General features: G+C 38.5%; 1 protein-coding gene across 4 annotated transcripts in view; it reads left to right on the top strand.

Annotated features, from left to right (window-relative positions):
• Nucleotides 1–3,780: 3,780 nt before the first annotated feature.
• Nucleotides 3,781–17,500, top strand: part of LOC143289743 (guanine nucleotide exchange factor VAV2-like) — an 85,818-nt gene continuing 72,098 nt past the window's right edge. For 3 of the 4 annotated variants that reach the window (XM_076598831.1, XM_076598830.1, XM_076598833.1), the window contains exons 1-4: nt 3,781–4,016; nt 7,033–7,149; nt 9,249–9,304; nt 12,074–12,151. In XM_076598831.1, the coding sequence (XP_076454946.1) occupies nt 3,807–4,016; nt 7,033–7,149; nt 9,249–9,304; nt 12,074–12,151 (461 nt within the window). In that variant the 5' untranslated portion in view covers nt 3,781–3,806. The remainder of the gene's footprint in view (nt 4,017–7,032; nt 7,150–9,248; nt 9,305–12,073; nt 12,152–17,500) is intronic. The other variant, XM_076598832.1, reaches the window with a different exon arrangement.

Genomic DNA, 17,500 nt, shown 5'->3' with positions numbered 1-17,500 from the left:
AAGGGTGGCGCTCTCAGTGTAGCGACGCGCTCTCCCAGGCGAGAGCAGCCTGAATTTCACACAGAGAAATCTGTTGTGACAAAAAAAAGGAAAATACAAATCTTTTAGAGTTGATGTTACTTCGAAATTTTGCCAGTGACAATTAAACTCTCTTGTTGCCATGGGTTCTCAGTACATGCACTGATTGCAAACTATACATGGGACCTTGGTTTATCATCTCATCCGAATGAACAGCATCAAGACCACCACTCAAAGTCTTGCGGAAGGGGAGAAAATTTTGGCATGCGTGAGATTTGATCCCATTTAAGATTTTGACGGGCACAATAGCCGAGTGGTTAAAGCGCTGGACTTTCAATCTGAGGGTCCCGGGTTCGAATCACGGTGACAGCGCCTGGTGGGTAAAGGGTGGAGATTTTTACGATCTCCCAGGTCAACACATGTGCAGACCTGCTAGTGCCTGAACCCCCTTCGTGTGTATATGCAAGCAGAAGATCAAATACGCACGTTAAAGATCCTGTAATCCATGTCTGCGTTCGGTGGGTTATGGAAACAAGAACATACCCAGCATGCACACCCCCGAAAGCGGAGTATGGCTGCCTACATGGCGGGGTAAAAACAGTCATACATGTAAAAGCCCACTCGTGTGCATACGAGTGAACGTGGGGGTTGCAGCCCACGAATGAAGAAGAAGAAGATCCCATTTAAGATTTTCTCACTTCACTTTACCACTAGACCACCACTCGTTTACAGAATCTTTTTGAGTGGACTTTCACATGATGGCCATGCTTTATCCTGCCAGGGATGTTGGATACTAAGTACAATCTTTTTCTTTTTTTTCTTTTTTTTTAACCCTTGTAGTTGTACACAAGGTGGCATTTCACTTCTTTTTCAATCTTCACCCTCCACACCACTTCACCAATGATTCAACGTGCATGAGATCAAACCATTTTAGTTGATTATTAATTTTAAAAATAAAACCCCACAAAATCATGGAATCATAGAAATACAAGGGTTATTACTTCTTTCAATACAAGAAAATGAAACTAATGGAATAAAAATTTTTTTTTTTAAATCCACAGAGCTATCCTCTTGTAATATTGAACATAAAAAAAAAACTAAAAAAAACCAAAAACAATTAAATGACTGAATTTTTTCATTTTTGTTTTTAATAAAAAATTAATTAAAAGAAGAAAAAAAAGAAAAGAAAAGAAAAAAAAACAAAACAAAAACATCAACAACCCAACACAAAATCTCCTGTCACATAACAGTATGCTGTATTTCACGACAACAGCACTTTACAAACAAATCAAATCAAATCTTGTGGTACATATTAATTTCTGACATTACTTACATTATTAGATAGCAGTACATCACTCATATATATATATATATATAGATATAGATATATATATATAGATATATATATATAGATATATAGATATAGATAGATATATATATATACTAGTTCTGAATCTACAGGGTATGTTTTTGTTTCTGAATATTTATAAGGATTATGGGAACTGAAACACTCAGATTATGTATAATGTATGTTCTGCATACATCATTACATGTGCAATACTAATACATACATGCAGTTGCACACACAGACCTTAGAACGTTACCACTCAAAGACTGAGGCATGCCCAATTATAGTTCTTCCAGTCTGCACCCTTCTTGACCCTTTGAGCCCTGACCACCGCTTTACCGGTGGTGGGGAAGGGTGGCATAATGCCTGGCCACCGGTTGAGTGGTGCGTGAACACTTGTGTCGTGTTTTGCTATTGGTTGACTTATATTGAAGAGTAATATTCTGACGTCAGCGAATGTAGTATCAACATTGCCGCGCCTTTTTACTGTGTTTTGTGCATGCGCTTTGGATAAAAAAGATCGATTTCTACCGTGAAGCGTGCAGAGTCTCAACCTGACACGCCTCCTTTGATCAACTGATTCTGCATGCTCAGATTTATTTTCAACATCACTATCTGTAGCAAAATCATCTGATTCAAATTCTACCTCACTATCAGAGTAATCATTGTCATACTGTACTTCCGATAAATCATCAAATATATGAATTACTTGCTGCGTTGTGTACAGTTGTTTTCTCAAACGTTTTGTCCCTGATTTCTGCCCTGACGGGCCAGGTTGAGACTCTGCACGCTTCAAGTGTTTATGCACCGCTCAACCGGTGGCTGGGAATTATGTCATTTTTCTCTGCCACCAGTAAAGCGGTGGTCAGGGCTCAAAGGGTTTTAATATCAATCATTTGCAAATTTTGGCTGAGCTCAGGCAGAAGGGTTAAAATTGCTCAGGAACTCAGGGCTCAAAGGGTTAAACTACATCCACTATATAAAGATTTCATAAATTTATGCATATGGGTAATAACAACAACAACAAAAAAGAAAAGAAAAAAAGTCCATTAACTTGCATACTGGGCACAAAGATACCACAGAGAGACATTATCTCTCTCTCTGTGTGTGTGTGTGTGTGTGTGTGTGTGTGTGTGTGTGTGTGTGTGTGTGTGTGTGTGTGAACACTAGTACAACATTGTTAAGAAACAGTGACAAAAGAAAAGACAAAAACAAAAGTACACAATCATGCAATTTATATCCTCTGTGTGTGTGTGTGTGTGTGTGTGTGTGTGTGTACGTGTGTGTGTGAATCAAAGTACAAAATCATGCAAATTTTATAGTGTGTGTGTGTGTGTGTGTGTGTAATTTATATGTGTGTTTGTGTGTGTATGTTTGTATTCATGTTTGTGTTTGATTCTCTCTCTCTCTGTGATTCTCTGTGTTTGTCACTGTGTGTGTGTGTGTGTGTGTGTGTGTGTGTGTGTGTGTGTGTGTGTGTGTGTGTGTAAATAAAGCTTTTTTTCTCTCTCTCTCTCTCTCTCTCTGTGATTCTCTGTGTTTGTTACTGTGTGTGTGTGTGTGTGTGTGTGTGTGTGTGTGTGTGTGTGTGTAAATAAAGCTTTTTTTTTTCTCTCTCTCTCTCTCTCTCTCTCTGTGATTCTCTGTGTTTGTCACTGTGTGTGTGTGTGTGTGTGTGTGTGTGTGTGTGTGTGTGTGCATAAAGCTGATGAGCATCTCCGCACAAGAGTTATGCAGATGAGCTTGTTGTAAATATAATATATGATGTATGTTCATATTATCCAATGTAGCATAATGTGTTTGATGACCATGCTTACATATTTATGTGCTTGCACACATGCACATGTGTGTGAACATGTATGTGTGTGTGCGTGCACACATAATGGACACACACACACACACACACACACTGCTAAGGTTTTTCATCTTTATTTCAGACATCAGTCTGTCAATCTTACTGATGCGCAACCGCTAAGGAAAATAGGCAATGGATATATATGTACAACTGTATGAAATACAAAGCATCCGTGAATTCACACAACGATACTTTAACTCACCTTATTTTCAGCAGCGAATGCAAATCTGGGTGAATTAGTGTGCAATCGTCAAACCATGCACATTTTGTTTGGCCAACCACGCCACACTTGTAGAAGCACGCCGATCTCTCCCACTCACATGGAAACGAAAACAGGAAGTGTATTTCAGCATTCAGAGCCATCTTTCAATTTTCCCTGCAGACTTGTAGTTTCGAATTGCCTGCCCAAAGTATTCATATTCTCAAAACCTGCACTTAGTTTTGCGTGCATGTTACTTGAATAAGGAATATAAAAACATATGTTGTACCTTTAGTCTATTTGCAAAGTACAATTTCGCTTGTAAGCTTTATGGGTTTTTTTAACTGTTAAAAAAAAAAAAAAAGAAAAAAGAAACATGAGAGAAAATGGCGGCTGAGGAATGGAGGCAGTGTGTTGATTGGCTTGTTCAATGCCAGATTTTACCAAGCGACCACAAAGCTACTAGTCGAGATAGCACAGCCTTCGACTTGGCGCAGGCTTTGAGAGATGGTGTTTTGATCTGTCATCTGTTGAACCAACTATGTCCTGGCAGCGTGGATCCAAAGGACTTCAGTCCCAGACCGCAGATGTCTCAGGTGTGTGCGATGGTGTTTCACCTATTATCAAGACTTCTTCCTCATTCCTTCAAACCCTTCCCCCCCTTTCGGAATGTCCGCAAAGTTTTGTTAGACCTGTTTGCGAAAATTCAGTGCGCATTTCAAAGAAAGAAGCCTGTGTTTTATAACTTCTTTTCCAGTCTGTTTTGTTGTTTTACCTGTGTTTAATCATAACAGATCATGCAGATGACAGATGCATTTAAGTTTTCTTCAAGTTGTGTGAATTATTCACTTCCTTTTTTTTTCTTCTTCTTTTTACATGTCAGGTCCTGAGCAGAAAAAAACATGTGAAAAGTAACTTGGAAGAATGCAAAATAATGTTGAAATTTGTTAGGCCTACATTGCAGTGTTAGCCTGGAGCATAATGACAAGGAAGTTTTTTATTTTTTATTTTTTTATTTTTTTTTTTTTTAATGATACAAATAGTGCTTCTTCCTGCAGACCTATCCCCTCATCAGTGACAGAGTAATCAAGAAATGATTGTGGTCACTGCATGGAAGGAAGGAACTGACCTACCTGTCAAAAAATTCAGTTCAAAGTTCATTGCCTTGGGTCATTGGTTCAAAATTCATTTCAAACACCTTGTAATTCACAGCTTACATTAAATATGATTAAGTATTGATTGTATGTGCATGTGTGTGTGTGTGTGTGTGTGTGTGTGTGTGTGTGTGTGTTGAACAAAAACAAAAAGTGGGGTTTGAAATTAAAAACAAAACAAAAACAAAAACTGATTAAAGTGAGGCCAGCCTAGAGACCCTGTATCAGTGCTTCTGCTGATGCTTCCAGAATTGATAGAAGAGTCACATATAACATGCAGGCACACAATACAACCTCCTCCATCTCACCATATCTGCCTCCCTAGCTTCACCTATGCCAAGGGTAACTCACTGACTGTTGGTGTTTTAGTTGTTTTAAAACTAAAACATAGAGGATGTCCAGCGTCGCACCACCAAGCTGCTGCCAACCGTCTGAGATCTGCCCTACCCTGAACGTCTGCGTCACCTCCGCCTACCAAGCCTAGAGCACCGTCGCAACAGAGGAGACATGATTGACACTTATAAGTACATGCACGGGCCCTATGACGTGGATAGGCCAAGGTTAGAACCAGCCACCAGCCACAACACCCGGGGCCACAGCCTCAGGATAAAGAAAAAAATACTGCAGGTTGAATGTCCGCAGCAGCTCCTTTTCACAAAGAGTCGTGAACTCATGGAATAACCTGCCGGACAGTGTAGTGACCGCCCCTACCCTAAACTGTTGCAAATCCAGGCTGGACGCGCACTGGCAACAGTTGCCTAGTGTGTACAATCCAACCTGCCTGCAGTAACTCCGCTACAGTGCTGCTTACCACGCATGCCACAAACCAGTGCTGTGGCCACCAAGGAGAGGCGAACTAGCCTGAAGAAGGCTTCAACGCCTAAAAGTTCAAGGTTCAAGGTTCAAGGTTAAAATAGAAGTAACTAGCATTCACAAGTTTTAAGTTAAGAAGATGTGTGTGGTGTTTTGAGTGAGGCCAGCACTTTGCAGCACATTGGTATTACATCAGATCATTAGTGTGTCATAATTACCCATCACTGACTGGGGTATACCATTTGTTCACTATGTATTGATTGAGTAAGGTTAATTATGGACAAATCAGGTTAAGATAATTGGGTTATGAATTATTATTAATTGAAAAAAAAAGTGCATCCCATTGATTTATTCAACATTGTTATTGTTTTTTTGTTTGTCTTTTGTTTGTTTAACTGATCATTCAGTGAATGAATTTACAACCAGTAACATAACATTAAAAAGGGAAAAGAATACCAGAAAAATCCTCATTTTTTTGGCATTGTCAGGTTCATAAGGTGAAAAGTGTGCAATCACACACACACAGACACAGACACAGACACACACAGACACACACACACACATACACACACACACAGACACACACAGACACACACAGACACTGTCTCTCTCTCTCTCTTGTTTTCATCCTTTTCCCTCCTCTTATTCCCTTTCCTTTTTACTTTTGAAGAAAATTTCCACCCCTGTCTAATATCACTGAATGTGGATGGACATTAAATGACATGAAACACCCACATACACCCACCCACCCACACACACACACACACACACACACACACACACACACACACACACACACACATGTCTAATGTACAGAATTTGTTGAAATGCCTTTCGTACAAAATTTTCTAAAAATATAAAATGTATATGCGGTAAGCAAATAACTGTAAGTCATCTACTCATTCATTGTCCGAGCATAAGACAGTTAATTCCAAAAGATGTAGTTGGTGACTTTTCTTCCAATATTTCATTAGCCACTGAAAAGATTTTGAAAGATTATTCATTGCTTAGAATGTTTTCGGAAATTTTAAACTCCAGTCCAGTTGGTATCCTCCTTTGATGTGTTATAATTAATGTTGTTATTTATATTTACATTGTTGTAGGTTGATACTTGTTGATATGCATATACATATTCTACTTCCCATGACACCTCATTCAATACACACCACAATCTCTTTAGACTTTTTCTTATAATATACTTTTCCTCTGATTTCTAACATGAATACTTTTTTACACTAATATTCACATGCATTCCCTTTCCTTTATCCACTTCTTTACTCCTTTCCGTCTAAAAACACTTAGTGAATAGACATTAAACTGAAGATAAAACACACACAAATATAAACTCAATATTTAACAATCCCATGATGATGAACAGTAGTGTTCTTACGATACATAATTTCTCCTGCGTACGTGTACTGAGAAATTAATCTGTCTTTGAGAATGAGATGGGCCCATTTAGACATCAAATATAGTTTCATGGTTCATAGAATTACATAATAACAGAAAAAAGCATATGTACATATATTTATGTGTATATATTTATGTATATATACATATATACAGATCTATAACTTATCTGGTGCTGTATAGAATTGTAGCGGTGAAGTATTATGATAATTATTGTCAATGTTTTCTTCTGCAGTTCCTTTGTCTGAAGAACATCCGAACGTTTCTGCACGCCTGTTCCAAGACATTTGGCCTCCGTGAACACGAGCTCTTCGACCCTCACGATTTGTTTGATGTCAAAGATTTTCGAAAGGTGACGCTTTTTTGATTGCCTTTATTGACTCACTTGTGTAAACAAAGTGAGTCTATGTTTTAACCCGGTGTTCGGTTGTCTGTGTGTGTGTGTGTGTGTCCATGCGTGTGTGTGTCTGTGTGTCCGTGGTAAACTTTAACATTTTCTCTGCAAATACTTTGTCAGTTGACACCAAATTAGGCATAAAAATAGGAAAAGTTCAGTTCTTTCCAGTCATCTTGTTTAAAACAGTATTGCACCTCTGGGATGGGCACAAAAAAAATGAAGAAAAAAAGAAGCCTAATTATATGCAATCTGCATTTACTGTTATATTTATATTTTTTGTATTCTCTAAACTTGGCACTTTGACCTCTTATTCTGACACAACAACAAGAGGAGTCATTATTATCATTTTTTGTTCAAACAGGAACTTCTTTTGCTAAGCATGGAATTTTTATTTATTTTGCAAACGTTTTGGTGTAGATAGTAAAGAAGGGATATTACTCTGTAATTAAACTCTGTAATTAATGCTAGGGGACTTAATTTATCACAAGTGAGTCTTGAAGGCCATGCCTCTCTTGTTTCTAATCTTTTGTTACCCCCGAAAATGGGAGTATGGCTGCCTACATGGCTGGGTTTAAAAAAAAAAAAAGGTCTTTTAGCGGTAAAAGCCCACTTGTGTACATGTATGCGAGTGACCGTGGGAGTTGCAGCTCACGAACGAAGAAAGAAGAAGAATCGTGTTGTTGGTGGTGGTGGTGGTGATGTTGCTGTTTGTTCAGTTTCTTCTGGTTTTTTTTGTGTTAGTTTCATTGTTTTGTTTATTCATTTATTGTCAACAGGAAATCCATTACATTGATTTGAATTATTTGATCCTTTTTTGGGGGGGTGGGGGTGGGGGTGGGGGGCTGTCCCATCATCTGCACACTTTTAATGGTATCACTCCATTACTCCCACACCGCTCATTCCAAGTGTGTGTGTGTGTGTGTGTGTGTCGGTGTATCTGTGTGTGTGTGTGTCGGTGTGTGTGTGTGTGTGTGTGTGTGTGTGTGTGTGTGTGTGTGTTGGGGCTCGTGTACGTTTATGTGTATTTCTTTGTGCTTTCATATCTGTGAAACTGCATGTTTGTTGCATATATCTGTTATGCATGTGTGTGTGTGTGTGTGTATGTGTAGATGTGTGTCTGCATGTTATACATTTATTTGCTTATTTATTATTATTATTGTCATTTTATTTTCATTTACTTTTATTATTATAATTCTTTTTTTTTTATTGATTGATTGATTTGATTTGATTGATTTATTTATTTAGTTTTAATTTAAAAAATATATATATAGTTTATTTTATTTTATTTTTCTCTAGGCCTGACTAAGCGCGCTGGGTTACGCTGCTGGTCAGGCATCTGCTTGGCAGATGTGGTGTAGCGTATTATGGGATTTGACCGAACACAGTGACACCTCCTTAATTACCGATACTGATACCGATACTGATACTGATACTCATTCCAAATCCCTCATGTACACACCCAAGCCTGAGTCTGTCCTCCCAGCTGTAACTGTAAGTCTGGAACGCTAACCTCTTCGCCATGGCAGCTGGTTTGAATTTCATGATCTTTCTCATTAACTCACTCAGTACGGCCAGTCCTCTCTTCTCCTCTACACAGACCCCTCGGATGTCCAGTGGGTGTCTGAATGACCCAACCTTTAGCTTCCGTCGTCAGAATTGTGGTATTCTTTGTCAACATTCACCTCTTCAGTATAAGAGCCTTCCGCTCGCAATATTTTGATGATGGTAATTGGAGTGAAACGCTGTTAACGTCATCTCTTTCGCCGTTCGTATGGAGAGAGTTAAAAAAGACAAAAAAGAAGGTTGAATATTACCTTGGTTGTTTGTTCAAACAGTTGAGTAAGAGAATAGAAAGTTAACAGTGAATGAGAACTGGGTTTTTTTTTGGTTTTTTTTTCTTTTCTTTTTTTTTCTCCATTTTATGAATTGTTGATTAATTGCAAGAAGTGTGCAAAAATTTGATGTTATAAAGGGCAAACATGATGAAAAGATGATAGTGTTACTGAATGTACACTGAATAATTTTGATTTATGTTTTGTGCTTTTAACTTTCAGATTTTAGAGGTGCTTTCCAAGCTGTCAAAAAGTGAGCGAGCACAACAAAAATACAGGTAAACAACTCGTATATGTGTGTGTTCGTGTGTGTGTGTGTGTGTGTGTGTGTGTCACTGTGTGTTCGTGTGTGTGTGTGTGTGTGTGTTCGTGTGTGTGTGTGTGTCACTGTGTGTGTGTGTTCGTGTGTGTGTGTGTGTGTGTGTGTGTTCGTGTGTGTGTGTGTATGTGTGTGTGTGTGTGTGTCACTGTGTGTTCGTGTGTGTGTGTGTGTGTGTTTGTTCATGTGTGTGTGTGTGTGTGTGTGTGTGTTCATGTGTGTGTTTGTGTGTTGGAAATATGACAGGCATCAAAACATAGACATGCTAAGATACTTACGAGAAAAAATTACGGGGTGGGGGTAGGGGGGAGGGGGATTTAAGATGAAATCTTTTTCTATGAAACTGAAAGATAACCCAGAACATGTCTTGAGGAATGCTTAGAAACTACAAACTATATAGATCTACATGTATATTTAGTTCACATTTTGTATACTGTGCACAATATATGATGTCTCTCTGTGCTTATATAAAAAAATTTTTTTTTAATTAAATTGAAAGATTTTTTTTTCAGATTTATGATTTACCTTGAAATATTTCAGTTTATATCAGCAGAAACCCTTGCTTTCTTGTGCCAGTGAAATATGAATCCATGTAAGTTAGGTCATGATGTAATCTCTGGACCCCCCAAACAACAAAATCATTAGTATATCGTGTATGTACTTGTACACATGACTTGTATGTACATGTGTGTGAAATGATTTGGTTATGTGAAACATAAACTTATGCATACTTCCTTTAGAAAAAAAAAAAAAAAAAGGTATGACTTTCTTTTTTTTTTCATAAATAGTTTCTTCTCAGAGTCTGCTTTGAAATTATTTGGGATGACTTTCATTCTTTGTTTTCAGGAATAGTTTATTGTCAGAGTTGGCTTTGGAATACTTTGTTTGATATGTGTTGTCAGTCATTAGGTATATATATATATGTGTGTGTGTGTGTGTGTATATATATATATATATATATATATATATATATATATATATATATATATTGCACTTATACAGGGTATTATGTTTTCAGTTTACTCCCCTCTTTGTCAGACCCTGACAAAGATCCATACTAATTTTTTCTCTCTGCATGTTTCATCTTTTCCGTACTCAACATAAAAGGGCAGAATTACTAACATTTACAGCGCAGTTGAAAGTGTAGGAAATGAAGTTGCACAGAGAACAATATTACATGTGTGAACATACCGAGTTCTTGGTGCACAGTGTTTGAAACAGATCACTACAGTTTTGTTGGTCTAAGCAATATTTTGGTGTCATATACTGTACCATGTCAAACTGATGCAAACTAGGCCTGTTGGTTTGCTTCGCTTGGCCAAATTTTGCGCGGCTAACGGTGAAAAGACGACCCGTCTTGCCCAGTCCGCTCTTAGCCAATCAAACGCCTCTAAAAGCTGCAATTGCTGAATTTGACAAGGCAACAAAAAAGTGTTTAGGTCCTGTGGCAATGAACACATGTATGGTTACACAGACTAAATATGTGACAAATGTCTTGCTTTCATTTCTGTTATTGCGATCTGTTATGAGACGTCTTGCTGTTGATTAATGCACTAAATAATGTAGGTAGCATTGTTAAGTTCTGCAGATCTTCTTCTTCTTCTTCTGCGTTCATGGGCTGCAACTCCCACGTTCACTCGCATACACATGAGTGGGCTTTTACGTGTATGACCGTTTTTACCCCGCCATGTAGGCAGCCATACTCCGTTTTCGGGGATGTGCATGCTGGGTATGTTCTTGTTTCCATAACCCACCGAACGCTGACATGGATTACGGGATCTTTAATGTGCGTATTTGATCTTCTGCTTGCATATACACACGAAGGGGGTTCAGGCACTAGCAGGTCTGCACATATGTTGACCTGGGAGATCGTCAAAATCTCCACCCTTCACCCACCAGGCGCCGTCACCGTGATTCGAACCCGGGACCCTCAGATTGACAGTCCAACGCTTTAACCACTTGGCTATTGCGCCCGTCATTCTCTGCAGATCAAAACTTGGAGAAGAGATGGTGAAGATAGAGGCGGCAGTATTTGCAAAGAGTATATAATACAGCCACCGCTAGGGATAAATTTCATTTTGTTTTAGAATGTCTGAAAAATAATGTGACGTCAAAGTAGACTGAACCAAGTGAATGTCCATCACATTCATCAGTGTCCTCTTGATCAGTTTATGCGGTTCATTTTGTGCTGGGAAGAAAACACAGCTTAAAAGTAACTTCATGAAACTTGGAAAGGGTTTGTAGTTAACTTGCCCAGGTTATATCTGGAGTGGACATTTCAATATGCTGAAGTTTGAATTGTTTTGATTGTAAGTTGTTATTCCTATTTTCAGATTCAATTTTTGGTGTGCTTTTGTGTTTGTTTCATTTGACATTGTTGGACTGAAGTTGTGATTTAGTGTGTATTCGTGCATTTTTATTGTATCATCCATGTTTTGTTTGACATGGTTGGACTTAAGTTGTGATTTTGTGTGTGCATTTTGTGAATTTTTATTGTATCATCCATGTTTTGTTTGACATGGTTGGACTTGAGTTGTGATTTAGTGTGTATTCGTGCATTTTTATTGTATCATCCATGTTTTGTTTGACATGGTTGGACTTGAGTTGTGATTTAGTGTGTACGTTCTGTGAATTTTTATTGTATCATCCATACCCCAAAATGGGCAAAAGGATATAGTTTCTTTGAAACTTTTAAAGTTTTTTACAATGACTGACCACTGTTTTCTAGATGTTTTGGGCCACAGGCCAGCGGTAGGGTGGACACTAGTGACCGTCCTTATTACAATGACCTGGAGCGCTTGGCGATGTAAGTCTCTGCATTGCGCATGTTGCCATGACTGCAGTCCTGACCAATCACAGAGTGGCTTTGATACATTACGCCCTTTGGCATGCCACACCCCAAATGGCAGCTGCTTGTTGATTGGTTGTGTGGCACTTTGTGAACTAACCAATGATATACATGTTTGTGTACATGTCTGTTCCATGATTTGCATGCCGTGTTTTTAAGAAAGGGTGGATCTAAGTAGTGGGTGTGTGGGTGTCGTTGTTGTGTGCGTGTGCGTTAGCGTGTCTGTGTCTGTCTGTGTGTGTTTGAGTGCACAAGTGTGTGTACGTGTGTGGTTGGTATGTCTGTTGTTTTGTTCAGCTATGTTGCATCTGTTCACTGAGAGAAGAGTGATAGTGGACTATATGTTTGCATATGTGTGCGTGGTGTGTGTGGGGGGGGGGTGCAGGGGGGGGTGCAGGGGGGGGGGGGGTGCATAAGTTTGTGATGGGTAAAGGTATAGGCTGCGTGCCTATTTTTTGTCTGTATATGTGTATGGGTGGTTGTGTGTGTGTGTGATGAATGTGTGTGTGCACACTTGTGTGTGTGTGTGTCTGTATGTGTGTGTGTGTGTCTGTATGTGTGCGTGCGTGTGTGTCTATTTGTGTGTGTGTGTGCATGCATGCGTGTGTGTGTCTGTGTGTGCAGTCGCCAGTAAGGGTCGAGTCTGCATGCTTTTTTTTTTTGTCCTGTGTCGAGCCCTATCACAACCAGCTTCCCTGGTGTGCACCTGTTTCCCCACCCCCCCCCCCCTCCCCCCCAATCCCCATTTCCCCCTCCTCCCACAAGCCCCACCGTCTCCCGACCTCAGTGTCAGTCACAATCACTTCACCATTGCTGCTGTATCATTCAGCGTATATATACTGTGTCACAATCACTTCACCGTTGGTGCTGTATCATTCAGCGTATATATACTGTGTCACAATCACTTCACCGTTGGTGCTGTATCATTCAGCGTATATACATAGTTGCTGTCACATTCACATCACCATTGGTGCTGTATCATTCAGCGTATGCATACTGTGTCACAATCACTTCACCATTGGTGCTGTATAATTCAGCGTATATACATACATGCTGTCACAATCACTTCACCATTGGTGCTGTATGATTCAGCGTATATACATACATGCTGTCACAATCACTTCACCGTTGGTGCTGTATCATTCAGCGTATGCATACTGTGTCACAGTCACTTCACCATTGGTGCTGTATAATTCAGCGTATATACATACATGCTGTCACAATCACTTCACCATTGGTGCTGTATGATTCAGCGTATATACATACATGCTGTCACAATCACTTCACCATTGGTGCTGTACCATTCAGCGTATATACATACATGCTGTCACAATCACTTCATCATTGGTGCTGTACCATTCAGCGTATATACATACATGCTGTCACATTCATATCACCATTGGTGCTGTACCATTCAGCGTATATACATAATACATACTGTCACATTCATATCACCATTGGTGCTGTACCATTCAGCGTATATACATACATGCTGTCACAATCACTTCATCATTGGTGCTGTATCATTCAGCGTATATACATACTGTCACATTCATATCACCATTACAGCTGCATCGTTAGCACATATACATATGTGTATGTGTGTGTATATATATATATATATATATATATATAGAGAGAGAGAGAGAGAGAGAGAGAGAGAGAGAGAGAGAGAGATCTGTATTACAATTAAGAGTTTCTTGTTTTTATTCCTCATCTGACCCCATGCCCGCTTCCCTCCCTTTCCTCTTCCTTTTAACGTTCAGACTAGTGAATTATCTCCCTCTCTTGTGAACAAAAGTGAGGACTTTGGAGCATCAGTTTTGTTTTTAGTGTTTGGGTTGGGGTTTTTTTTTGTCTTTTTTACATTGACGTGATATAGATAGGATTAATATCTGTCCAGTGGTTATCATTAGTCAAATTTATTGTTAAGGAAAAAAAGAAAGAAAGACAGAAAGAAAAGCAAAGGAAACAAGAGAGGCAAGGCCTTCAAGACTCACTTGTGATACACTTAAAAAAATTTTTTTTTAAATCTAATCGTTAAAATGTGTTCTGTATTTATTATTATAAAGCTTCGCGTTTTAAAAAAAAAAAGAAGTCCTAACCAGATTCGACACCTGTGTGTTCGGGTGAGAAGAAACTGCCTTATCCATTACACTATCGTGGCTCCTTAACTGACATTCTAAAATTTAACATTTGAACATGTCAGTGTTAAAGTTTACCACGGACACACACACACACACACACACACACACACACAGACCACCAAACACCGGGTTAAAACATAGACTCACTTTGTTTACACAAGTGAGTCAAAAACTAAAAAGAGTCAAGATGAATAAAAAGTGGGAAAAAGAGTTGTGCTTGAAGTGGTTGTGGCAGTAGTTCACCCATGTCACGTCTTTTCATATATTTATATATATATATATATATGTGTGTGTGTGTGTGTGTGAGTGTGTGTGTGTGATATTGTTGGTGGCTGACCAAGCTCTTTGGGTGGTGCTGCTGGTCAGGCATCTGCCTAGCAGCTGTGGTGTAGTGTATATGGATTTGTCCAAACGCAGTGATGCCTCTCTTTAGTCTTTGAGAGACTGAAACTGCTGAAGTGGTGTGTAAAGTATGACACTGAAAAACACTGACAAAAAAAAACAAAAGAAAAAAAAGAAAGAAATTGCCTCATGAACAGTGTCAAACAAACCACGATAATGTCAGTTCATGATTGCACCAGTTACATAAAAGTAAAAGTTTCAATATTTCATCAACGTATGTGGTGTACACAAATTAGTTTTTGAAAGTACACTTTTTTTCTTCTTCTTTTTTTTTTCTCTTTTTTTTAATTTTTTTTTACAAGTACTGGAAATACAGATTTTAAGGTTGGCAGGTCAGTCATTGATCATTGCATTAATAATATCAGATTGGTATAGAAAAGGTTTGTGGTATCCGATTGGTGTTGAAAAGGTTGCGGTATCAGGGAGAGTGGAGGGGGGGTGTGGGGGGCGGCATTATACCTGGTGTCTCCTTGACTTTGGTGGTTTTGCTTCACGGTTCATGGGCGTTGAGCTTTCCCAGGTTATTGGTGGATAGCTGGTTTCAATAGACTGAAGGTTTTTTCCGTAGCGCTTTTCTGTGTGGTTCTGTTTTTTTGTTTTTTTTTTGTTTTTTTTTTTTTTTTTTTTCTTTTTTGGGGGTTTGAGTTCTTTTTAACCTGCAGCTTGAGAGCTGTCTTATCTATGTTGATTGTTTCAGGACGAAGGTGGTTGCTATCAGTGTGACTTCCCTCTCGCTCGTTATGTTCTTGTTCTTATTTGAAGAACTTTATTTTTGATTAAGAAACGAAATCGGGTGAATAGTTGTTTTTGCGTGAAGCCCCAGTGACTCCAGGAGAGAGAGGAAGAAAAGGAAGAACAACGTAACGTCAGTCTGAAATGTATTACCTGAAGAAGAACAACGTAACGTCAGTCTGAAATGTATTACCTGAAGAAGAACAACGTGACGTCAGTCTGAAATGTATTACCTGAAGAAGAACAAAGTAACGTCAGTCTGAAATGTATTACCTGAAGAAGAACAAAGTAACGTCAGTCTGAAATGTATTACCTGAAGAAGAACAAAGTAATGTCAGTCTGACATGTATTAGTCTGAAATGTATTACCTGAAGAAGAACAAAGTAACGTAGGTCTGAAATGTATTACCTGAAGAAGAACAAAGTAACGTCAGTCTGACATGTATTACCTGAAGAAGAACAAAGTAACATCAGTCTGAAATGTATTACCTGAAGAAGAACAAAGTAACGTAGGTCTGAAATGTATTACCTGAAGAAGAACAAAGTAACGTCTGTCTGAAATGTATTACCTGAAGAAGAACAAAGTAACGTCTGTCTGAAATGTATTACCTGAAGAAGAACAAAGTAACGTAGGTCTGAAATGTATTACCTGAAGAAGAACAAAGTAGCGTCAGTCTGAAATGTATTACCTGAAGAAGAACAAAGTAACGTCAGTCTGAAATGTATCACCTGAAGAAGAACAAAGTAACGTCAGTCTGAAATGTATCACCTGAAGAAGAACAAAGTAACGTCAGTCTGAAATGTATTACCTGAAGAAGAACAAAGTAACGTCAGTCTGAAATGTATTACCTGAAGAAGAACAAAGTAGCGTCAGTCTGAAATGTATTAGCTGAAGAAGAACAAAGTAACGTCGGTCTGAAATGTATTACCTGAAGAAGAACAAAGTAACGTCAGTCTGAAATGTATTACCTGAAGAAGAACAAAGTAACGTCAGTCTGAAATGTATTACCTGAAGAAGAACAAAGTAGCGTCAGTCTGAAATGTATGCCTGAACTGTGTATGCGTTTGGTAGAGTGGCATGCGTCCACTTATAAGTGGTCGTAGTCTTTATTCGTTCATCTATTTTATGTTTTTTTGTTGTTGTTGTTTGAAATACGTATCGGATATTTTTCCTGAGTTGGATTTTTAATCATTCCTTCATTTGTTTATCTTGAATTATTTCAACTGAAGAAGACAGGTTTTCATGTGGCTTTTTTTTTTTTTTTCTTTTTTTTCTTTTTTTTTTTGTGCACCAACTGCATTTATTTTAGGGAATGGGTGGGTGGGTGTCTGTCTGTTTTTTCTATCTCTCTGTTTATCACGTCTGCCCACCTCCCCCCCCGCCCCCTCCCCCCATCCCTTCAACTCACCTGAGTATATTATTCATAAGGTCCTTGTTGTGATACAAATACAACTGTTGTTGTTGTTGATGTTGTTGTTGTTACTATTAATGTTGCTGTCCGTTTACATTTTATACATATAGCATCTTGGAGTTGTATGCATTGTAGACGAAACAAAACATTGTTTTGGCATTGCTTAGTGTTTTGATGACAAACACAAAATCGAGTGTAATGATAAATGGTAAAATCGTAGTGAGATGATGGCATTTCCGACACAGTGAACATCTACCATCTGCAGCCGTATAGTAGCAGTTTGCTATGAGAAGATCATTTCCTCCCCTTTAATGAAAGAAACATAAATAAATCATTATATAAACGTCTGCTTGGGAAATCGTAATGGAACTAAAAAAAAAAGTGAAATAAATAATTACTATAAGTAGTTAATGAGGGGAGCAACATTGCTCGTTTTGATTGTTTCTCATATTTATTAATGGTCATTTGAAATGATATTAATCAGTTAATGTTAAGTATTCAGAGGTTGAAGTTAGTATAAGTATAGTATAGTATATATCTGTGAAGTTTGTATAAAATGCGTCATGTTATCACTTTTATGTGGTCTTTGTTTGATGAGAAGACGGGCGCAATAGC

Source organism: Babylonia areolata, chromosome 14 (genome assembly GCF_041734735.1).
Source record: "Babylonia areolata isolate BAREFJ2019XMU chromosome 14, ASM4173473v1, whole genome shotgun sequence".
Lineage (NCBI taxonomy): Eukaryota > Metazoa > Mollusca > Gastropoda > Neogastropoda > Buccinidae > Babylonia > Babylonia areolata.
This window is presented reverse-complemented; position numbering and strand designations above follow the sequence as displayed.